The sequence below is a fragment of the Canis lupus genome, chromosome 11, assembly GCF_048164855.1.
Source record: "Canis lupus baileyi chromosome 11, mCanLup2.hap1, whole genome shotgun sequence".
Taxonomy (NCBI): domain Eukaryota; kingdom Metazoa; phylum Chordata; class Mammalia; order Carnivora; family Canidae; genus Canis; species Canis lupus.
The window spans coordinates 7,875,800-7,899,794 of NC_132848.1; the positions used below are offsets into that span (position 1 = coordinate 7,875,800).

General features: G+C 45.1%; 1 protein-coding gene and 1 long non-coding RNA gene across 4 annotated transcripts in view; one reads left to right on the top strand and one right to left on the bottom strand.

Moving 5' to 3' along the window:
* Window positions 1–559: 559 nt before the first annotated feature.
* PPM1H (protein phosphatase, Mg2+/Mn2+ dependent 1H) overlaps window positions 560–23,995 on the bottom strand; it is a 253,772-nt gene continuing 230,336 nt past the window's right edge. For 2 of the 3 annotated variants that reach the window (XM_072843062.1, XM_072843065.1), the window contains exon 10: window positions 560–5,181. In XM_072843062.1, the coding sequence (XP_072699163.1) occupies window positions 5,034–5,181 (148 nt within the window). In that variant the 3' untranslated portion in view covers window positions 560–5,033. Of the gene's footprint in view, window positions 5,182–10,511; window positions 11,226–23,995 lie in introns of those variants that run through there. The other variant, XM_072843064.1, reaches the window with a different exon arrangement.
* LOC140642458 (uncharacterized) lies at window positions 7,695–23,642 on the top strand. The gene is made up of 3 exons (XR_012038883.1): window positions 7,695–7,875; window positions 11,213–11,924; window positions 23,279–23,642. It is a non-coding gene; the product is annotated as an uncharacterized lncRNA (long non-coding RNA).

The window sequence follows — 23,995 nt, forward strand, 5'->3', positions numbered from 1 at the left end:
TTAAGTCGTGTGGATGTAATGTACCCCATGATGGCTATAATTAATATTGTATTGCATATTTGAAAGTTTCTAAGCTTCCTCTTATCATAAGAAAAAAATACTTTTGTTAATATGAATGTAATGCATGGTAACCAGAATTTTTGTGATGATCATTTTGCAATTTGTATATCGAATCACTGTGTATTCGTGTATCGGATACATAATACACTAAGTATTCGTGTATCGAATCACTCTGTTGTACATCAGAAGCTAATGTGATATTGTGTATCAATTATACCTCAATAAAAAAGAAAAAGAAACAATACCTCTTGGGAGCAATTCTTGGTAGTAACATCCAGGGTGTTTCTTCTAGATGCATCGTTGAAATGGATAGATAGCCTTTACTGCTATTCTTGTGAAGGTTTATGGAGTTGGCATCCATTCCCTTTTGATTGTCTTTGAATCTGTTCACAGTTTGTAACTCCCCATGAGGCCGTGACACTCCTGTCACTCCATTACCTGATATGAAGAAACTTCACAGCAAATTAAAAAAAAAAAATGACACACTTTTCTAAAGGTGTCCTATATACATATATATAGTATTTTATTTTAAAACGTCATTGAGCATATACATTTCTTTAGCTTTTTCCAGGGAACATCGCACCTAAGTTTCAAAACACACAAAATAGATCCCCTTTACTAAACAGTTTTCATTTTGGGGGGGGGGGGTTATGAAAGTCAAGGTGTCACAATCACAAAGCATAAAGGTACATGGTTCTGAAACCATTCTCAGGCAGATTCCTGTCATTCCCTGTACATCTGGCATTTTTTGGGAAACCCAGACCGTGATGCGTTCCTTTACAGATGATCTCCACAGTGGGCTTCCCTGGGTCTCCAGAAGAAACCAAGAAAATGGAAGCAAACAGAAACAAGAGCCTGACCTCAGGACTCCCCAAACACAAAATCCCATGGAAGATCGGAAGGGGGTGGGGGTGGGGGGCACAAGGTTCTCCTTCAACTACGTCGCGGTAGAAAACAACAGCACGTTGACAGCCTCATTTGGTCACTGTCTACCTGTTGCTACGTGAACAAGACTTCATCTAAGACGCAGAGGAAAAATTAAAGCTATTTACACGTAACATCATGGATTAGAAAGAGGAGTAGTGCGCAGACTGCCACTCAAATCTGACAAAGAGGTGCCACGGTGCTCGCCTAAGAGGCGAGTGAGGCTGCTCACGTAGTGTCCTTTGAAAAATCCCAGTGGGCACATGGGCCACAGCACCCACACCCGGCCCACGTCTGCTCAGCGTGCTGGGCTGTGTGTCCTGTGTGGCCTCTAACGCTTCTCTGCAATTGCGAAGTCCTCAAAAATCCAAGTTTCTAATGTCAGATCCCATCCTGTGGCCAGATACTCTTCTCCTGTTTTCTTAGGTCTGGTAAGTTTTAGGGTCAGCCTGATTGTTCTTTGCATAGACAATGACTCTTCACGGCTTTCTCCCAATGTCCCAGAAGCAGTAATTTACAGAAAATAGACGCTCATAAATGTTTAACATATTCCCTCTGAGACGAGTGGGGCTGCTGGGTCACTTAAGGAAAGGTCAGATCCTCAAACTGTGGTGGAAAGAAACCACTGGCCATCCTTGGCCTTGTTGAAAAAAGCCCGATTGGCAGGCGAGGAAGGAGGTGCCGTGGAGAGGAGCAGCAGGAGTTTAAAGACCTGAGAGTCTTTTTTCCAAATGTTTCCATGCTAGTGCTCTTGGTATACCAAAAATCCTGCCCGAATGGCCAAGATCTGAGGCTAAATCTGGGTCCCGGGACTCTCACCCCCTGTCCACCAGTAGCTACCTACAGCACAGCTCACTTCGCATGGCCCCATAGAGGTGAGCTGCTAGGAATTTCAAAAAATCAAATACCCTAAATTCCCCAAAGCTGGGGAAAGGAACCGACATCGCCACTTGGTGTAGTTTTGTCCTATTCCACAGCTGAGTGGGCGGCCTCACCCGATGTCCCCCTCTCCCTTCCCGCCCCAAGAGCCGCAGTTAGGGAAGGATGACCACCCCAGAACGTACACTCCACCTGTGACTGCGGCCACCGCTCTGATGACCACAGGTGTCACGAGAACCCAGGGTAGGTGGTCACCTGCAGGGTGTGCACGGAGTGGGAGTTTGCTCTCTTTAAGGAAAAGACCGTCCCCAAATATTCGGAAGAGTGGGGTCCAGCCTAACAGAGATTTAGAATGGAAAGAGCCTTTCATTAGAGGAAGTGGCCACCTCCCTGCCCCAGGACAACCATAAAGTCCTGACCAGGAAATCGAACGCTTTTTATTAAACAAGACTTCCTCTGGGACGATGAGGACAAGCAGAGTTGGCTAGAAGTCAGCTGCCCAAGATTTCAGAACCACATGTAAATGCGTCCTTCAGAATTTTGAGTGTGTTGCCTTTTGACCTTTCCAGGAATGCTCCAAGGGCCGACCCCGTTATGTAGACACAGTTACTGCTCTGGGACGGGATGGCCTGGGTTCCTGGGTGCAAAGTAAAGCCAAACAGAGTAAGCTCAATTTGCAGAGCTTATCAGCGCTGCGTAGGTCTTTTATGGGCACTAACAAAGCACTCTTTCCCCAAATGATTTATTCGCCTCATTTCTAATTTTCCTCCCATCCCCCAAACAGAAACAGGGCTTCAGCTTTTTACTAACATCTTTCCACCAAGGAGGCTTCTGAAAGGAATTCCTGGATACCTTTCTAACTAAAACCAGCAGGACTTGAATGCTCAAGACTTTAGAATAAATTGAAAAAAAAAAGGGGGGGGTTCCAGAATTTTTCCTGAGACATTTCTTGGCAGTAAATGAACTGGTGAATTGAGTCGAAGGCTGTCATGACATCTATACCCAAAGTCAGACTCTGGTGGCTCAAACCAAAGTAGAACAAGCTCAAGGAGGGACCAACAGAGAAGCCCAGATGAAAGGCAACGGGAACATGGGAAAGAGGTGACTGTGAGGACAGCTTCGCAAAGAAGGCAGTTCAGGGTCCTCCACAGAAAACATTCTGGTTTTCAATTTGTATGTGACTTTGCATCAGAGCAGGAGCAGGAAGGGGACCAGGATGCTGTAAAATGGCGGAGTGTTGTCCCACAGCATCGTGTTCCGCCAGAGAAGCAAATGCTTTACCACAAACCTGTCCCCGCAGAGACATCTGGGGTAGCTGAAATCTCCTGGAGGAGGAGGGAAGCTGTCAGGTGAAGGTGACCCCTGACAGCGTGGTCGTCCAATTCTTCCCAGGCGACATTTTGGCAAATAGCTGGTGGGTAAGTTCCCATAGTACTTCACCTACCAGGCAGCGCGTCATTTCCACACTGTGGAATGAATTCATACCTGAGTAGAGAGGCTCCAGGCCTTTCCTAATAAAATATCTACAACTCTGGGAAGGTGATGAACTATCCTGGAGGAACGATCCCTCTCCTCTCGTCCGGGGAAAGGACTCAACAAACATGCGAACTGGAATTGGTCTCCAGCTGCTTTGGGAATCACATCAACGACATTTTTCTTTATCGGGTGGGAAGGATGCTCTAATTACACAAAATCCTCAAGGTGGTGATGATGCCACAGGACGTGTGCAGGAAGACTCAGTAATTGGACGCTGCTCTGTAAGGCCCCCCAGTGCAGAACCGTAGTCTGCCTAAGAGATGGAAGTGCCTTCTAAAAATCTACTTTGTGATTCCTCGTGGTAGAGAGGCAACAGGTAGTTTTGGTGTTCGCTGCTTCCGCAGCTCCTGTGAGGAACACTCAGAAGTGCAGCAACAATGGGAACTGGGGTTTCAGCTGTTGGGTGGCTGGGGCGTGATTCCAAGGGGAAGGCATGGGGCACACGGCATGAGAATGACCTGTCAACCCAATTCAAATTCACTTTTATCAAACAGCTATTCTAAGTGGGCCTTGCCCTTCGAAGAGGAGAGGGACTGCGGGACCATTGCTCCTTGACAGTACACTGATACACGGCCCTTGGGGGCTGTCACAGCCCATGGAACCTGAATCCAAAATGAAGGAAGGGTCTTCATGTGAGGTATGGCGAACTGCCTGGTACATGGAGCTTCCTGTACTGATCTCTTAAACACTGCTTTACGGGTGTCCCCACGGCCCCCAGCAGGTGGGGAGGGCCAACCATTCCAGATTTGAAAACCTAGATTCTCAGAGAAATCTCAAGCCATGAAAGGGGACCCTTGAAGACAACAGAGGAACCGTTGGTTCAAAGAAACGCCCATATTTTCAGGAAAACATACTGATTTGGTGAGAAAATGCAATTCAAGACAAACTGTTACACAACAAGGACAAGAACTCTGGCAGCCAGGGCACTGTTCCAGAAGGCTGCCTGGGTGATGTGGGCTACTGGGTACAGGGACAGCCTGGGCTGGACTTTGACACATGAATGTTCCTCAGCAAGGAGCTGGAAAGTCCCAGGCCTGTTTTATGGAAGGGAAACAATTAAGATTCAAGAAATATCAAAGAGAAATAAAAAAAAATCCCTGCCTCACCCCACCATAACCATGATAGAATAGAGAGAGAGACACACAGAGATGGCGTTCCCTGAAATAGATCTCAGGCTTACTAGAAGGGGGGGTGCTTACACTTTCTGAGGCATGATCCCCAACTTTGCAACGCAGCACTTTGAACCCGTAGAGAAGCTGGCAGCTTGACAGGCCAGCGTCTTCCGCCAGTTACACCTGAAAATGGCTGCCTAGCTATTCCAAATAAATATGTGTGTGCCCCAAACAGGCAGTGACTACCTGGAGGCCTATTAAAGGAACCAAAAGAAACACAACTCTCGGTAGCAGCCTTTATGTTTTGCTCTTGTTGAGTATCCAGACCTGTTACTAAAGAGGAAACTGAAATCAAAGGGTCCCCCAGAAGTACAGTCAGAGGCCTCTCGGCAGCACACTCCCCACCTGGGCTAGGAAGAGGCTGCATCACCTGGAACTCTGCCGGGGTACTTCCCAGTCCCGTCCTGCCAAGAGTATCCCAGCTTTCTCCCCTGCTGTCCTCCCAATCCCCTGGGCTGTTTTTCAGGAAAGTTTGTTCCCATGTATTAAAGGAATGACATATACAGAAATGTCGTCTCCTGAGCCCAGTCGGTCATTAGATATCCGCCATCCTCTGTCCTTTAGGACACCGCGGGCACGCATCACCAGGTCCTGAGCTGCCAGCGTGTACCTGTGTAGAGAGAAGTAGGAATGAGACCATCAGTCGGCATTAGGCAGAATCAGGAGTCGAGCACGGCTGAGAAGGAGGCATCACTACAGCTGCGTAAATGCTTTTCAAATACCCCTATAGTCTCAAAAAGGCTAGGCCATCTTTTCCCAAAATGTGGGATGCCTAATGTGAGATTATGCTTTTAGGTGGTAGATGGACAAGGCACCCCATACTTTAAAGAACCTCCTAAATTATTCTGTTGAGTCCTCCTCTGAGGCTTTTGGGGATATCAAGGAAAGAGTCTCTATTTGGTGTAAGGCTGTCTTTAACGTGGATCTGCTCAGCTCACAGCTTTGCACTGCAAACCATGGCTAGCGGAAAAAGTACTTGGGAAACATAAGAGCTTTTGTTTTCAGTGTTATTTTGGTGGCCACATTCTTTTTAGGACAAAGGATAGTCATTTTCTATTTATGGTAGGGGTCAATCTTTTAAATAGAATTATTTTTAAAAAGGGAATTTATTTTTTTTAAAAAGTGAGTTTATTTAAATAAATACAATAGTGCCCGTCGCATGGGAGTACAGTAAAAATGTGAAGGTGTTTTTTGAAATGACTGATAAGCCTTGGTGTGGATGAACTATTCACTCCCCCTTATCAATGCCACACTCTCCTCTTGATCAATATAGGTATTTAGGTACAGCGGCAGGTGTGTGTGTGGGGGTCCTCCAAGAATTGGAAAATATGATTGCACATAGACATTTACATTTAGGAAAAAGAATGACTACACTATTAGCCAATGGAAAGTACTGACATATAACGACCAGTGTGGGAGGGGATTTTGGTGGGTATGGGCCCGGGTTGGCTGTGTGGCATTAAAAAAATGAGGCAAAACATCGGCAGGTGTCTATCCAAATACTGATCAGAGCAGAGAAAGTCTTAGCTGACAGACTTCAAAGAGATTTAGTTCCGCTGGTACGACCATATTTAGCGTGGATGAATTATTCTCTCAGCCTGTGCCATTAAACATGATTCACCGTTAACTCTGATTTCACGTTCACCAAATAACCTGATTATGATCTGGCTCCTTGTGTAGGCCTGCCTAAAGGGAAAGGGTGAGCCAGTCATTGTGCTGTAAGAATATCAGTCAGTTATAGTTCTCCACATAAACGTCAACTGGCATTTCGGTTTCCACATCAATCTTGTAAGCTTGGTTAGGGTGAGTCCAGCTCCGACAATGAATCTGTTCTTTGTATGTGGATTAAACCAGTTTCTGAATCTGAAAAGCTAAAAGCCAGACTCTGATAAATCACCAAGATAATAAATGTCACCCTATAAGGAATGCTTCTTGGAAGCCTTTAACTACAGACCACCCTGATATTACTAGTGGATTTTCCCTACTTTGGAATGTCTCTGCCTTGCCCTTAGGACTGCGATTTTATGGAATTCAGAGCACCAGGAGGCTCTTCTATTTCTTCTGGTAAGACCCCTTATGGATTTGCTGGGTTTCATATTAAAAGAGATTGGCAAGTAAACAAATACTAAAATAAAATAAAGTAAAATAAAATAAAATAAAATAAAATAAAATAAAATAAAATAAAATAAGACTAAGGTTCGTAGCAAATGATCTCAGGATTAAGATTCCAGTCTTTGAGACTCAAGTCTACTTGCAGCCCAGATAGCAGGGAGGAGCGCGGCACACACTACAGCAGGCACAGGAAGTGCTGTTTAGTTCATGCAAAATAAATGCCTTTCCTCCGGGACGATGGGTGGTAGGTGGGTAGGAGAGACACCTTCTTCTGTCCTGAGAGAATTATCAGCTTTGCGGCAGAAAGCTCTTAGGTTGCACTCGAGGGAGGATGAGGCCCCTTTCGGAGGGTTCTCCCACTGAGATCAGGAAATAAACAGCAAGGAGCCCAGAGCGGCCTTTGGCTAAACGGCCCCATAACGTTCCCAAAATGCACATTCGGTAGCTTATACTATATTCAGAAGATTCTCTCAGATGCTCACCCCAGATTAGCCTTGGGTTTATGTTAAATCGTATACCTGACATACAACCATGTAGGGAAAGGCTACCACAGTATCAGAGGGATGTTATTATCCTGGTGATTGACCAGGGTCCAAACTTCACCCTTTTTTTTTTTTTTTTTTTTAAGATTTTACTTATTTATTCATGAGAGACACACAGAGAGAGGCGGAGGGAGAAGCAGGCTTCCTGTGTGGACCCCGATGCAGGACTCGATCTCAGGATCCTGGGATCACACCCTGAGCTGAACCGCTGAACCACCCAGGCATCCCTCAAACTTTAGCCTTTTAAGTTAAGGAACGGGGCTGAGTCAATACAGAGTCAATATAGCTCTTCCTGTGTCAGAGCTGCACACACCTGAACTCAGCTCAAGAGCACGCTAGACGGAGAAAATTATGTCAGGTTACGATAAAATGTGGCTGACAGAAAAAGAAGATGATAGATGGGGAAGGTCCCACCTTGGAGGTGAAAATAAGTTAATATTTATTGTTTCAAAAAAACCAAGAGGTCAAAAAACGGACACAAGAACTCAAGCCAGCTCCTGTGGCTAGCCTGGAAAGAGGCAAGTCATTCCCTTGGCCTCTCCGGGTCTGCAGCCTTGGGGCAATGAGAAAGATCCAAACGAGGTTAGACAGAGCCACAGAGGAGCACCCTCAGTTCAAGGCAAGGGACCACCCTGATGTTGCCATTACTGGTGAGTTTGGGTATTTAAAAAATGGTCAAAATTAGCAGTGGTATTTTAAAAAGCAGCATTAGGTCACCTAGAAAAGACGGTTACCCAGGAAACTCAATTCCCTGAGGGCTCTAGATAATTAAGGTTTTATTCTTAAAAATGGTTATTGCCTATTCCAAGAGAACTTCCCTTGAGCCTGAATTTCTTTTTACTATCCATTCTGTCTTCCCTTAGGTGCTAAACTTCTTGAGAGAGAAATCCATTTTTGCTCCTTCAATTTCTTCCCTTTTTCCTCCTTAATCTCTCACCAGTAGGCTCCCCTACCTTACGAGGCTGGCCTCTTGCACCTTGACCTAAGAGCTTCTTCTCAGTACTCGTTCAGCCCAGCCCTGCTCCAGCACAGACGCTACTGACCACCTTCTTTGCCTTTGACGGCTCCTGTCTTCCTGAATGCTCCTTTTTTTATGGGTGAGGGGAGGCTTTCACCCACCTACACACTCAAGTCCTCCCGTTTCTGGGGCTTCCATGACACACGACACAAACTCTTCTGATGCTCCCTAAGTTCGTTGGTAGTCCCCAGTGAAGGCTTAAGAAGAAGTCAATAAATATTAACTATTTTCACCTCCAAGGTGGACTTTCCCCATCTATCATTCTTAGTTAATGTGATCCCCAGTCTCTCAGGCAGGAAATGGTAGTCATTTTCAGTGTCACCTCCTCATCCTGATATTTTTAAATGATAAAATCTACAAGACTGAGTAGGACTTCTAAACTTTGTACTTCATTTTTCTTAAGCTTTAGTAATAATTTTATTTTTTTTTAAATTTTTCCTTTCACTCCATTATTTATCTACTTATTTTTCTTTTTATTTTTTAAAACTTTGTAATAAGGCTGGCTAATGGCTTATCTATCTTATTAATTCTTTCACAGAACCAACTCCTGGTTTTGTTGATCTGTTCCACAGTTCTTCTGGTCTCTATTTCATTGAGTTCTGCTTCAATCTTTATTAACTCTCTTCTTCTGCTGGGTGTAGGATCTATTTGCTATTCTTTCTCCAGTTCCTTTAGGTGCAAGGTTAGCTTGTATATTTGAGTTTTTTCCAGTTTTTTGAGGGAGGCTTGTATTGCGATGTATTTCCCTCTCAGGACTGCTTTTGCTGTATCCCAAGGATTTTGAACGATTGTATCTTCATTCTCATTAGTTTCCATGAATCTTTTAAATTCTTCTTTAATTTCCTGGTTGACCCTTTCATCTTTCAGCAGGATGGTCTTTAACCTCCACGTGTTTGAATTTCTTCCATATTTCTTCTTGTGATTTAGTTCTAGTTTCAAAGCATTATGGTCTGAAAATATGCAGGGGACAATCCCAATCTTTTGGTCTCGGTTGAGACCTGATTTGTGACCCAGTATGTGGTCTATTCTGGAGAAAGTTCTGTGTGCACTCGAGAAGAATATGTATTCAGTTGTGTTTGGATTTAAAGTTCTGTAAATATCTGTGAAATTCATCTGGTCTTATTTTTTTAAACTTTGTATTTTAAAGTGTATTTCATTAGTGGTATATGGCTAATTACAATAAAATCTAATCTCATAGTTATTAAGATGTAAACTATATTTATTGTAAAAATGGATATCTGAGCTTATTAATCTGACATCACTAATACACACATGTAAACAAATATAAAACTTCCTGTGTGTTTTCTCTTTATTATGTTTTTCTTCATTCTTGCTTTCTATCAGGTTGATTGATAAAATCCCATGTCGGGCTTCCCACCGGGAGCCTGCTTCTCCCTCTGCCTGTGTCTCTGCCTCTCTCTCTGTCTCTCATGAATAAATAAAATCTTAAAAAAAAATACTCATCCTGTCTTTGGACCACAAAGATCTTTTACTTTTGCTTTTTATCTTGCAGGATAGCTTTATTGGGTATAGAATCCTGGGTTGACCATTATTTTCCCTCTGCAGTTTAGAGATAATATTTCGTTTATTGTGACTCTTCTTGTAGAGAAGTCATCTCTTTATAAGGAAATATTTTTTTCATTGGTAGCCTTTTAAGTTTTTTACTGTTGTTTTGTTATTGATGGTTGGAAGTTACACCAAGACATAACAGTGAGGATTCCTTTATATTTATCATGGTTGAAAATGTGTTTTACTCCTTCAAATGAGAAGATACTTCTTTGATTCTGGAAAACTTTCAACTGTGAACTTTCTGAATATTGCTTGCCTTCTACTTCTTATATTTTCTCCTATTAGACCTTCTCCATTTTATCTTCATGTCCACTTCGTTACTGGATTTTTTTCTATCTGATTTATTTAAATTCACTAATTCCTGTTGTAGTGGTTTGCTCTTCAATCCATTCAGTAAACTGTTCAACAACACAGAGGTTAGTGGCACCAACCACCACACAGTCAAAAATCCAAGTGTAACTTTTGACTCTGAAAACTTAACTCTTAATAGCCTATTGTTACCCAGACATCTGATAACATAAATAATTAATACATATTATTACTTGTATTATGTACTTATTATATATATTGTATTCTTACAATAAAGTAAGCTACATAAAATTTTATTAAAAATCATAAGAGAAAGCACATTTACAGTACCATGTCAAAAAATACATGTATAAGTGGATTCATGCAGTTCCAAACCCATGTTATTCAAGGGTGAACTGTAGTGACTTTATTTCAGTGACATACTTTTCCCCATTGTGAATTCCATTTGGTTGTTTCCCAAATCTACCTCTTCTTACCTTGTGGTTCTAGTTGTACATGTTTAAAGTTTCAACTTATTCTACTGGGTTTTCTTTGGAGAACAAGAAGGAAGGCTCCATTATATCTAATTATTCTTTCTCATAGTGGGTTTGAAGATAAGATATAAATTTCTCTTCAATAGGGGTGGGTTACTCTGTGCTCTATGTTACAGAGAGATTTTTAAATCTGCCTTTACTAGGAAACACTATGGGTTTTTCTAGAACATGTAATTTCTTGGGTTAGGATTCTCCTAACACAGGGGTGGTGTGAGGTTTAACTTCCCACTTCCTGTGTGGTGAGCCTAGCAAACCATATCCCTTCCTCAAAGAACTTCAGGTTCTTGCCATCATCTGTGTATCCCTGTGCTTCAGGGACGGATGGCTCCAACCTGAGTGCGAGGCTTAGGGAGAATGTCCAGGACCACTTCTTCCAACACTGGCCAGGAGCTCAGATTTCCTCCACATGACTTCTTTGCCAGTCTTCTCTGGTGAGTGTGGTATCTTCTCTGTAAGAGCAGCCTGTGCAGACAACTGAAGGGGGCTGATTAGATGCTGTATTCAGTGACTTAACAGTACATCTGAACTCTATGACCAGTTTCTTGACATTTCCCTCAGGCTACAGGAGATCCTGTATTGAAATGAAGTCAGAAACAACATTCAGGTAAAATGAGGCCACTTGCAGGAGCTTTCCTTGTAAATGATCAACTCAAGACAACCCCAGAAACTGGCTCTTGGGAGAGGGTGTTTTGCCCTAGCTCCAATATTCGGCCAGGCTGGTCGCCATTTCAAAATCGAATATGGCATCCATATTCGAGAGCCAACTCGCCTCAGACATGAAACCATTTGTAAGGTTGCTTTGCATCCAACGTGGTACAAGAGGAGACAACTTTCTCTGGAGGGAAAGAACCGGGTCTCCCCAGTCCCATTTGGTTTTCGTCTAATATCTACCTGACAAGGGCTACCTGGTTTGGTGACTATGAAAGAAATTGCTAAATGTGTCAGTAAAACAGGAGAACTCTATAGATTTTGGTAGAGAGACTGAACACAAGGGCAGACACGTGCCACAGACTGAGTCAAAACAGGAAATGGGAGAACAAAACCTACAGGAGAGAAGCAAAGAATATGGTGCCGCTGAAGGGAAATGAATTCCACTGCACGCCGGCCTGAAGCAGGCGGAGGGGCCTGGTGGTTCTGGAAGCTGGGAGTGGAGCAGATGAAGGGCCATTCCCGACCGCCTTATTCAGAATGCTTGGTCAGACCGCAGGAGAGAACTGCCGGAGCAGTCTGAAGCACTCGCTCTCTTCTAAGAATCTCCCTGGGAGACAAGGTTTGTATTTTGAGAACATTTTTCTTCTGGGCCGAAGCTTTCAATATTGATCAGCAAAGCTCTGCTGAAAGGAATGGCTGCCAGGGAGGGAGCTCACTTGGCACACGGCACAGGGCTTGGCTCAGAGGCTTCCTCAGGCTCCGGGGGGGGGTTGGGGGGGGCAGAGAAAGGACAGCAGGGGAGGGAAGAAAACAAAGAAAGGAAGAGGGCTGAAGAACTACGGGAAGGCCAGAAGCCCTTTTCACAGGGCCCTGACCCATAAATCCTCCATGGTCTGTTGTCCCCGCGATTCTGAGGCATCTGTGGCCTTTCCTACTTGTCTCAGCTCTTCAGCAGAGAATACGGAGGGGCTCAGGGTGTGGGCGTGGGTGGCCGAGGGCGCAATCTTGGTTTTGACCACAGCCCACATGGGCACTCTGGAAAATCCCTCGGCCTCTTGGAGCCCCTCTTTTTTTCCTTATAAATCTGGAATGACGGCAGGGCGAGACCTCGGAGGCCCCCGCAAGGAATGAGTGAGAACCTTCCACAAAACATTCCGCACAGTCCCGGCACCTGGTCAGGGGTCACTACACGCTCGCTCGCGTTGCCCTCACTGAACAGAAGATGTCTTTTTCTTCCCCAAGAGATTTGCCTTCCGGCGTCCACCGCTTAGGGAGCCGGTTTCCAACAGAGGCCACCTCTGAATCAGCACTGGTGTGGAAGCGGCCTCCTTTTCAGGCCTCAGGCTATGCCCGTGCCTTTAAGGCCTTAATAGTTCTCGTTGGGTGGGAACTGCTATTTGCCATTTAGATGGTGCAGATCAGGGTCTCACAGGAGGGAGGTGGGTGGCAGGAATTGGGGAATTAATGGGTTCCCCATATTTGCATATAAAAGGCAGCCTCCATCTGCTGATGCCCAGCAGTAATAGAGTGTGATGGGAACAGGAGGAGGAATCTTCTTTGCATTCTGAGCAGGCCTCTGAAATTTAAGAGGTAGAAAAGCTCTCCCAAGCTCTGGAACATTGGCAGGCATCTACAGCGGCCTGCGGGTAGGGGTGAGGGCTCTTTGTTGGATTTGGCCCCGGGCAGCGCATCCCAGGAGGAGGCATCTCACTGCTGGGAGCTGAACCACGCGTGTCCCTTACCGGCCTCTGGGGTCACTGAAGCCACTCATGACAGCTTCTGTCCCCGGCCCAGGGTGCGGGGGTCCCAGTCTGATGGACTATTCAGAGGCACTGGTACTGTGACACTGCCACTGTGTACCCCAGGGGTTAAGGTGCCCGCAGGCAGAGGGCCAGGGACTGAGGAGAGCCGCCCACAGTCACAGGAGAGGGTGGGGACACCCGCCAGGCCTCATCCCCCCTCTGCCCTGGCACCGACTCCCTGGTCTCTTAGGGGGTGCGTGTTTAGTTTTGCTTGTATCCCCACTGGCAAACTTTTCAATGTGAGGGGGAACAACAGAGCATTTCCTTCTCGATCTTCCCTGGCAAGCCCTTGAAATGTCCTGATGGTCCCACTAAGTGGCCCCACGCCTCTGCCCCGGCTGCCCCGTAGATGGCAGCGAGGGAGGAAAGAGGGGCCTGGCTGTTCGGAGGCGCCGTGGGCAGCAGCGCAGACCGACTGCCAACGTCCCCGGGGCCTAAGGACGCTGGATTGTGCAACAGGAACAACAATGCAGATCTGCTCCAGTCTCCCAGCAGCAGGTCGCGCACCCACGGCTCTGTTCCTCAAGCTGTAATAGCTGTGGGGGGAGTGGGGGGCGGTGGTGACGGGAACCCTTCCTTTTTGCATCGGAGTCATAGTTTTTCCAAACCACGTGGTGCTGGGAGAGATCAGTCCGGCTAATCCACGGAAAGATTTCATAAGAAGAACTTTCTTTCATCCTTTGCCAAAATAAATGTCATTATTATCGAGGAAACACAAACCCGCACTCAATAGCTGCGCTGGTAACACCGCGGTCAGTGTTGGGGGCTGTTTTGCTGCTTCCTCTCTTCCTCATCGAGGCCCACAGACCGAGTCTCGGGGAGCGTGGATGTGGAGGAGGACGTCCGGGCTGTGACCCATCAAGGCGGTCTCTCTTGTTAGGGAGGCGCTGTGTTGGGACTTACAGATTGAACACCCCGTAATGAGCCCCTTCGGGTGTCCCAGCAGGGGGACAGGGACATGGTGTCCGGAGTTCCACAAAAAGGAGGTTTCCGCAGAGAGGTTTGGGGTGGGAAGGCCTGGCAAAGGCCCGCAGAGTTTGGCCTGGGCATCTGGAATGTGCCTGCAGGCCTTGCTTCCATGGTTGGTTTACTGTTCTTTGGCCCTGGTTCCCCTCAGCTTTGTCCTTGTCCTTCCCCCTCAGTCATAATGACACTTTGTTACCTTTGGACAAAACACTAAGCATCTTCTCTGAACGTGGACACACCTGCCTCCGTGTTGAATACTGTCCGCAGGAGACCTACTGCTAGACCTGCAGCCTGATGGAGGGGCAAAGTCAATCCCAGATAGTTTGCCTCAGAAAACCCCTTCCAGGCCTTTCTCCGAGCACCGTCTCCAAGTTTGTGAGACGTTTAGGCCTCAGTAGAGACTCTTCCTGGTATTGTTGTTTTTGCCCCTGCCAGGTTTACAGAGAACTACAGGTTCTTGTCCATGACTCCAACTACCCGACTCAGGGCCTGGCTTGGCGTATTTCCTATGAACGGTTCAATTCATAACCCCACAGGGGACTCGCAGCCCCGCCACTCTGCTATACTTCAGGGCGAACTCCACTCGAAAGAAGAAAAGAAAAAGCAAGAGAAATCCGCCACACTCCTTCTGGCGTGTCCATAAGAAGCCTCCTTTTAATTTTCTGGTTCTTCTGTGGAGACAGTTCAAAACAGCAACAGGGACTTCAGAAGATACACTGGAGTCAAGAGACTCATACAGCTGATTTTTACTCCATCTCTGCCTGAGAGGATGGGGTCAGGGTCAGAAAGTTGCAAACATATCGTTATGCTAATCGTCCCTTCCCTCCCTCTGCGCTCTAGAGGGGAACGTGCTATTTATGAATTCCTTGGTGGGAAAGGACAGCATCACAGGAAGGCAACGCTGGCCACTTGTTGAGGATGGCAGTCGCTAAAAAGAAAAGGAAAAGGAAACAACCTACACGGAACCTTAAAAGTTGAATAATCCCAAGGCAAAACCCCAAAGGCCTGCCTGTCACAGGGCTAATGGTCAGCCTTTCTGTTCTGCTAAATTTCTAGACAAAAAGAAATTTTTGTACAAAATCCGCAGAACTCAGAGTAGACCGGCCCCATTCAAACCCTCGAATGAAGGACCACTGCTGTTCTCATTTGCCCTGTGGCCTCCCCTTGCTGGGGGGTGGCCTGCCCTGGGGATACACCTGTCCTTCCTCATGTTCCATCAAACAACAGGCTGACCTCCTTTGGGCAGCTGAGTCACGTTTGGACCCAGGAACCCTCCACCCCTACCCCCAGCCCTCCAGCCCCCCAACATGGTTACATAGGTACCCCTTTGGTCCTGGCCTCTATCTGGGGAGAAATTATTCCTCCTGGCTAAGGAAGAGCCACGGAGCCTCTGGAATTAGGAAGTGGCTCCTTCTCCTCCCAGACAGAATGACTTAGATTAAAATTTATTTGGAGGACTTCCACTCATACATATTTTTAAAATTTTATTAAAAAAATAAAATAAAATTTTATTTATTGATTCATGAGAGACACAGAGAGAGAGAGAGGCAGAGACGCAGGCAGATGGAGAAGCAGGCTCCGTGCAGGGAGCCCGATGTGGGACTCGATCCTGGGACCCTGGGGTCACGGCCTGGGCCACAGGCAGACGCTGGACTGCGGAGCCCCCAGGCATCAGGCAGCCGCCGTGGGAAGGAAGCTTAGGTTAGGCGCCGGTTCTTAACGGCTCACACCGCAATGCCCTTGCATGTCCGTGACCTTGTGGACCTTCAGCCCCACGGGCACGGCCAGGAGTGCGTGCCTCCCGCCCCCTCCCCGCCCCAGGAGCAAGCTGGGCCTGGCGCGCCCTCCGCCACCCGCCAGTCCCCTCAGCCACAGCTGCCTCCCTTCCTCGCCAGCGGGACTGCTGAGCTACCCCAGCTCCGGGTGCTTGCTGCGTCCCTGCCGCAGAGTCCCCTCCTAGGCTTTGGTTTGTCATCTCCCCCCGAAAAGCGACACAAACCCTTTTTCTTTCCTGCCCCGTTTGCCCCCACGAAATTGCCATAAGCCCTGCGTCTGGAGGTAGCAGTCCTGACAGACCCAGGAGCCTGCGCGAGCAGCACGCACCTGTCCTGGGCTGGTATGCACCTGCCCTGAGAGGCACCCACCTGCGCTGAGCAGCACCCACCTGCCCTGAGCGGCACCCACCTGCACCGAGCGGCACGCACCTGTCCTGAGAGGCACCCACCTGCGCTGAGCAGCACCCACCTGCCCTGAGCGGCACGCACCTGCTCTGAGAGGCACACACATGCCCCAAGCGGCACCCACCTGTGCTGAGCGGCACGCACCTGCCCCGAGTGGCACCCACCTGTCCTGACAGGCACACACCTGCCCCGAGCGGCACCCACCTGTGTTGAGTGGCACCCACCTGCCCCAAGCGGCATGCACCTGCAGCTGAGCAGCACCCACCTGCGCTGAGCGGCACGCACCTGTCCTGAGAGGCACCCACTGCGCTGAGCAGCACTCACCTGCCCTGAGCGGCACGCACCTGCCCCGAGAGGCACACACATGCCCCGAGCGGCACCCACCTGCCCCGAGCGGCATGCACCTGCAGCTGAGCGGCACCCACCTGTGCTGAGTGGCACACACCTGCAAGCAGCACGCACCTGTGCTGAGCGGCACCCACCTGCCCTGAGCTGCACGCATCTGCCCTGAGCTGCACGTACCTGCCCTGAGCGGCATGCACCTGCCCCCAGCGGTACCCACCTGCCCCCGGCGGTACCCACCTGCCCTGCGACAACACTGTCCAGAGGTTACCAGCCCCTGGAGGGCAGGTCTGTTGTCGTGGATAGTGGTGGGCTGGCTGGTGAGCAAACCCATGTGAGCTCGGAGAGATTTTCAAACCGAGTTTGGCACCTGGGCCCTAGCACCTGTCAGCTGGCTTTGTGAGGCTTCATAAAAATAATCACGGGAGAGAAAACCAACGAGAACGTTGCTAACCAGCAGGATATAAAGCATCACATGAAAACTAAAAGCTCAACGGGAGAAAAATGCATTTAAGCTCAAATAAAAGAATCCAAACACTTGGGTACCAAGCAAGTGGAAGAGGCAAAAGAGCGCCGCCTTCACGTTTTTCCTGCAGGAGGAGTTTCTGCTGTGGGGTATACGAGGTGTAGACAGACGGCACAGAACAGAACAGCAACAGCACCCGCCCGCTGGCCCTCGGGTTTGGGGCTGTCCCAGGGAAGCCCCCCCTTTGCAGAGGAGGGACCGGAGGCGTTGGCAGCCTAAGGACGCTCGCCCAGGCCCAGGCCTACGGGGCAGGACCAGGAGCTGGACTCGCAGCGCGACAAGGTTCTGAGCAGAGGAGCGCCAGGCCAAGCTGTGTCTCCCAGTTCACATGCAGACGCAGCGACGTGCGGACCTTCCTCCCTACCCGCCACCCCTTCTACCAACGTAGCCACAGTCCTGAACTTGGGGTTAAGTCTCTTGCCTTTTTTATAATAGCTTTAGTATCTGTTTACCCAAATGACACAGGGCTAGTCTTCTACTTCACGCAGTCATCATCTGCGTATTCTTCTGTGACTTCCTTATTAAACTCAACATCCCGTTTTTCTAGATTCTTCCCCACGAACGAGCACATCTTCGGTTTGTTCCTTTTGAGCTGTGAAGCATCCCTTGGTTTATCCATCCTGTGACTGGACATGTGTGTTGATCCCAGCTTTTGTAACAAAAACAGTTCTGTGGGTTATCTTTTTTCTTTTCAAGATTTTATTTATTTATTCATGAGAGACACAGAGAGAGGCAGAGACACAGGAAGAGGGAGAAGCAGGCTCCCTGCAGGGAGCCCAACGTGGGACTTGACCCCAAGACCCCTGGGATCACGCCCTGGGCCAAAGGCAGGCGCTCAACCACTGAGCTACCCGGGCGTCCCTGTGGATTATCTTTTCATTTGGAATTTCACCAGCACCAGGTCGCCTGAATGATCTGTTAAAACACAACCTGCTGGGTCCCATCACTGGAGTTTTATCTGATAGATTTGGGATGGGGCCTGGGAATTTGCATTTCTAACAAGTTTTCTGATACTGCCGATGCCACGTGACCCAAGGACTACACTTGCAGAACCAGTGCTCCAGGGCACAGACCCAAGAGAAGAACTTCTGAGTCACAGGACAGGCAAATGCCCGACTCCCCCAGGTAGGCCAACATGTCATCCGCCTGTCTACAAATTCACAAGGCCATCTGCCGTTACCTCATGTTTTTAATTTGTACCTCTCTGCTTACTGCATTTGAGTGTTTTAAAAATGCATTTATTTATTGGACATTAATGTTCTTCTGTGTCATGACTGTTTGGCTCTTGCTCATTTTTCTAATGGGTTGTTTGTGTTTCCTTTATTGACCTGTGAGAGTTCATTGTATTTTATGGGTATGAATCCCTCTTCACTTATGCCAGTTGCAAAAATCTTTTCCCAGTTCATGGCTTGTCATTTTACTCTTTATGTTGTCTTTTGAAGAACCAAAGTTGCAAATTTTAATGCAGTCAAGGTTATCAATCTTTTATCGTTTGTGCTTTCTGGGTCTTCTTTAAGAAATCCTTCTCTATGCTAAGATCATAAAGACAATTTCTCCCAAACAATTTTCTATAAGTTGTATTTATTTATTTTGCCTTTCGCATGTAAGTCGTAATTTGCAGGGGCTTGATTTTAGTCTATGGTGTGAAGAAGGGATTCAGTTTTAATGTTTTCTACACCGTTTCAATTGTTCTGATTTTATCTTAATATCTAGAAGGGTAAGACCCATACAGAAATGTCACAAACATTCCTGGCATTTTGTTCTTCCATATACATCTTAGAATGACCTTATGAAGCTACATGAAAACCTCACTGGAACTTTGGTTATAACTGTACTGACTCTAAAGATTGATATCTTTATAACGTACCTATGAAAGAATTTGTATATCTTCATAATATTGTCACATCTAACTGCTGCTGTGTCTGAGATATTACTGTTTTTTTATTCTTAAATAGTATTTGTCACCCTTCTTGTTTTCATTTAGTCTTACGGGAAATTTATCTAATTTATTAGCTTTTTCTCCAAGTTTGCTTATTTGAGAAACTGTTTGTGGTAAAATATACATAACACAGAATTGAACACTTTAACCATTTTAAAGGTGTACAGTTCAGTGGCACTTGGTACATTCACATTTTTATACAACTATCACCACTATTTATCCTCACATTTTCATTTTCCCAAATTGAAATGTTGCACCCGTTAAACACATATTTTTCTTCCCCTCCCCCCAGTCCCTGGCAACAACCATTTTACTTTGTGAATTTATGAATCTGATTACTCTAAGCACCCCATTAAATTGAATTATACGATATTTGTTGTTACGTGACTGGTTATTTTACTTGGTACGATGCCTACACCGACCACCCATTTTGTCGCATGCCTGAGAATTTCATTCCTTTTGAAGGCTGATTAATACTCCATTGCATTATCTGCCATGTTTTCCTTATCCATTCATTCACTGGGAGACATATGGGTTGCTTCTATGTGTTAGCTATTGGGAATACTGCTGCTATGAACATGAGTGTACAAATATCTGTTTAACTGTTTTCACTTCTTTTGGGTATATAGACAGGAGTGGATTATTGAGTCATACAATAATTATGTTTATTTTTTTTTTTTTGAAGAACCACCATATTGGTTTCCATAGCAGCTATCCCATTTTACGTTCTTAACAGTAATGCACAAGGGTTTCAATTTCTCCACATTCTCACCTACTTGCTATTTTCTGTTTTTTTTTATATATATATATATTTTTTAATAGCTATCCTGATGGGTGAGATGATATCTCATTGTGGTTTTTTTTTTTTTTTAAGATTTTGTTTATTCATGAGCGACAGAGAGAGACAGAGAGAGAGAGAGAGAGAGAGAGAGAGAGGCAGAGACACAGGCAGAGGGAGAAGGGAGAAGCAGGCTCCATGCAGCGAGCCCAACGTGGGACTCGATCCTGGGACTCCAGGATCATGCCCTGGGCTGAACACAGGCGCTAAACCGCTGAGCCACCCAGGGATCCCCCTCATTGTGGTTTTCATTTGCATTTTCTAATGTGTTAGTTGCTTTAAACAATAAACTTTGGCTTTATCATTAAAAAATTTTAATTGAAGTGTAGTGGACATATAGTATTATATTAGCCTTAGGTGTACAACACAGTGATTTGATAATTATATATCATGAGATGCTCACCATAAGGGTAGTTACAATCTGTCACCACATAAAGTTCTTATGATATTATCGACTACACTGTCTATACTGTACTTTTCTTCCCCATGATCTATCTTATAACTGGAAGTTTGCAACTCTCAATCCTCTTCACCCATTCCTCCTATCTCCCATCCCCTCTGGCAACTATCAGTTTGTTGCCTGTATTTTTGAGTCGGTTTCTGTTTGTTCATTTGTTTTTTAGATTCTACATGTAAGTGAAATCATATGGTATCTGTCTTTCTTCGATTTAGTTCACTTAGCATATTCCTTCAGTCCATATGTTGTTGAGAATGGCAAGATTTCCTCCTCCCTTTTTATGGCTGAGTAATATTCCAGTGTATATCAACACCACATATTCTTTACTCATTCACCAATGGACACTGAAGTTGCCTCCACATCTTGGCTACTGTAAATAAAGGTGCAATAAACAGAGGGATGAATATATCGTTTTGATCTAGAGTTTTCATTTTCTTTGGGTAAACATGTAGAAGTGGAATTACTGGATCATATGGTGTTGCTTTTTTTTTTTTCCTTTTTAAGATTTTTTAAAAATTTTTATTTATTTATGATAGTCACACACACACAGAGAGAGAGAGAGAGAGAGAGAGAGAGAGGCAGAGACACAGGCAGAGGGAGAAGCAGGCTCCATGCACCGGGAGCCCGATGTGGGACTTGATCCCGGGTCTCCAGGATCACGCTCTGGGTCAAAGGCAGGCGCTAAACCGCTGAGCCACCCAGGGATCCCCTCATATAGTGTTTCTATCTTTAACTTTTTGAAGAATCTTGCATATTGTTTTCCATAGTGGCCGCACCAATTTATATTCCCACCAATAGTGCATGAGGATTTCTATTCTCCACATCCTTGCCAAACATGTTATTTATCTTTTTGATACTAGCAATTCTGACTGATGTGAGGTGTTATCTCGTGGTGGTTTTGATGTGTATTTCCCTGATGGTGACTGATGTTGGGCTTCTTTTCATGTGTCTGTTGGCCATCTGTATGTCTTCTTTGGAAAAAAGTCTATTCAGGCCCTCTGCCCATTTTTAATTGTTTTTCATTCCCCTGGGATGTTGAGTTATGGTAGTTCATTATATATTTTGGATATGAACCCTTTATTGGATATACCAAATATTACAAAAATCTCCTCCCACTTGGTAGGTTGCCTTCTCATTTTGTTGATGGTTTCCTTCACAGTGCAAAAGCTTTTTAGTTTGATGTAGTCCCAATGGTTTTTCTTTCTTTCTTTCTTTCTTTTTTTTTTTTCGCTTTTGTTTCCCTTGTCTGTGGAAACACATCTAGAAAAATACTGTTAAGGCCAAGAGTTTATGGCCTATGTTTTCTCTGAGGAGTTTTATGGTTTCAGGTCTTTAATCTGTTTTGAGTTTATTTTTGTGTATGGTATAAGGAAAGTGGCCCAGTCTCATTCTTCTACATGTAGCTGTCCAGTTTTCCCAACATCATTTATTGAGGAGACTGGTTTTTCCCCATTGTATATTCTTGCCTCCTTTGTAGATTAATTGACCAATTAATATGTGGCCTTATTTCTAGGCTCTCTATTCTGTTCCTTGACCCAATTGTCTATTCTTGTGTCAGGACAATACTATTTTGATTACTACAGCTTTGTAGTGCATCTTGTTTTTAGTATATGTCCTGTTGAAGCGAGCACTGTAGTGCATCTTGAAATTTGGGATTGTGATATCTTTTTTCTTCCTTCTCAACAATGCTTTGGCAATTTAGGGTTTTATGTGGTTCTACACAAATTTTGGGACTATTTTTTCTAGTTCTGTGAAAAATGCTTTTGGTATTTTGATGGAGATTGCACTGAATCTGTAGATTGCTTTGAGGAGTATGGACATTTTAACAATATTTATTCTTCTAATCCATGAGCATGGAATGTTTTCCGTTTCTTTTCATCTTCAATTTCTTTCATCAGTGTCTCTTGTATTTTGCAGAGTACAGGTCTTCACTTCCTTGGTTAAATTTATTCCTAGGTATTTTATTCTTTCTGATGCAATTGTAAATGGGACCGTTTTCTTACATTCTCTTTCTGCTAGTTTGTTAATAGTGTAGAGAAACTCAACAGATTGCTATATACTGTTTTTGTATCCTGCAACTTTACTGAATTCATTTACCATTTATTTTTATAGAATATTTGTTCTCTATTTTCTCATCTCTAATTTTTTCCTTCCACTGCTTCTCCTGTGTTTATTGTGCTGTTTTCACTTCTTAAATTAGATGCTATTGTTGAAATAAGGACCGCAGAGCTGAACTTTAAAATTAGGTTAGGGGGATCCCTGGGTGGCGCAGTGGTTTAGCGCCTGCCTTTGGCCCAGGGCGCGATCCTGGAGACCCAGGATCGAATCCCACGTCGGGCTCCCGGTGCATGGAGCCTGCTTCTCCCTCTGCCTATGTCTCTGCCTCTCTCTCTCTCTCTCTCTGTGTGACTCTCATAAATAAATAAAAATTAAAAAAAAAAAATAAAATAAAATAAAATTAGGTTAGGACAGGTGTTTACTAAATGCCTGCACTCAGGAAAAGAACACATGGTCCACGAGTAGATAGCTCCATCCTTTGGTTCCTAGAATCTAGAAGTTATAAAAAGTCTATGTACGTGTTTATGTGGATAATATAGACAGAAATAGCTCCATAACACAAGTCAGCCCTCAGGGTCCTTCTCTGAGAAAATGTTTCTCTGTGGTAAGGAGTCTAGAGCTTGTGGCCAGGGGTTCTTTGTGATACAGTGGGGAGTTTTGGAAAAAGCTATCTTATGACGTGGAGGAGATGGCTCAGGTCAGGGGTGAGTGGAGTCTTCATCTATGCATAGCTTATTGAATTAGACCAAAAAAAAAAAAAAAAAAAAAGGCTTGAAATTTAGCCTTTAAAGTTTTGATGTGTAGTATTCTTCCTGTTATTTAAACCCAAGTAATTTCTTTTCTTTTACTTTTTTTTTTTTTTAAGATTTATTTACTTATTTGAGAGAGAAAGAGAATGAGTGAGAGAGAGCATGAGCACAAGTGAGAGGCGGAGAAGAAGAGAGAATTTTAAGCAGACTCTGCATGGACATGGAATTCAACATGGGGCTCAATCCCGTGACCCTGAGGTCATGGCCTGAGCCGAAACCAAGAGTCAGACACTCAAACCACTGCATCACTGACATGCCCCACCCAAATGCAAGTAATTTCTAATTTTTATTATATATTTTTGATTTAGAAATTGTTTAGAAATTTGGTTTCTGAACCTATGTAGGCTTTCTCTCCCTTGATTAGTCTAAAAGTTATATATTGTTTGTTTTGTAGTTTTCTTAGCTATTTAAACACAGAGTCTAAAGCTAAATATTTTAAGAGAACCTCTTTTCTGATAGAATCACCACACACTGTAGCTGATTTGCTATCCCCCCCTGCCAATTGTGCTGTTTTTAGTTAATATTTTGATTCTAGAATTTTTAGGACCACACATTAGACATCCTTGTTTCTGTTTTATATACCAGTGTATCTACAAATTTACTAAGATCCCAGCTTAATAATCCATTTTACTTCTCTGATCTTCCATCTGGGATCATTTCATTTCCTTATCTAAGTACATCCTTTAGAATTTTCTTCTGAGGAGTTTCGTTGGCATTAAAATTCCTCAGGTTGTGTTTTGCCTGAGAATGTCTGTAATTTATCCTCTTTAATG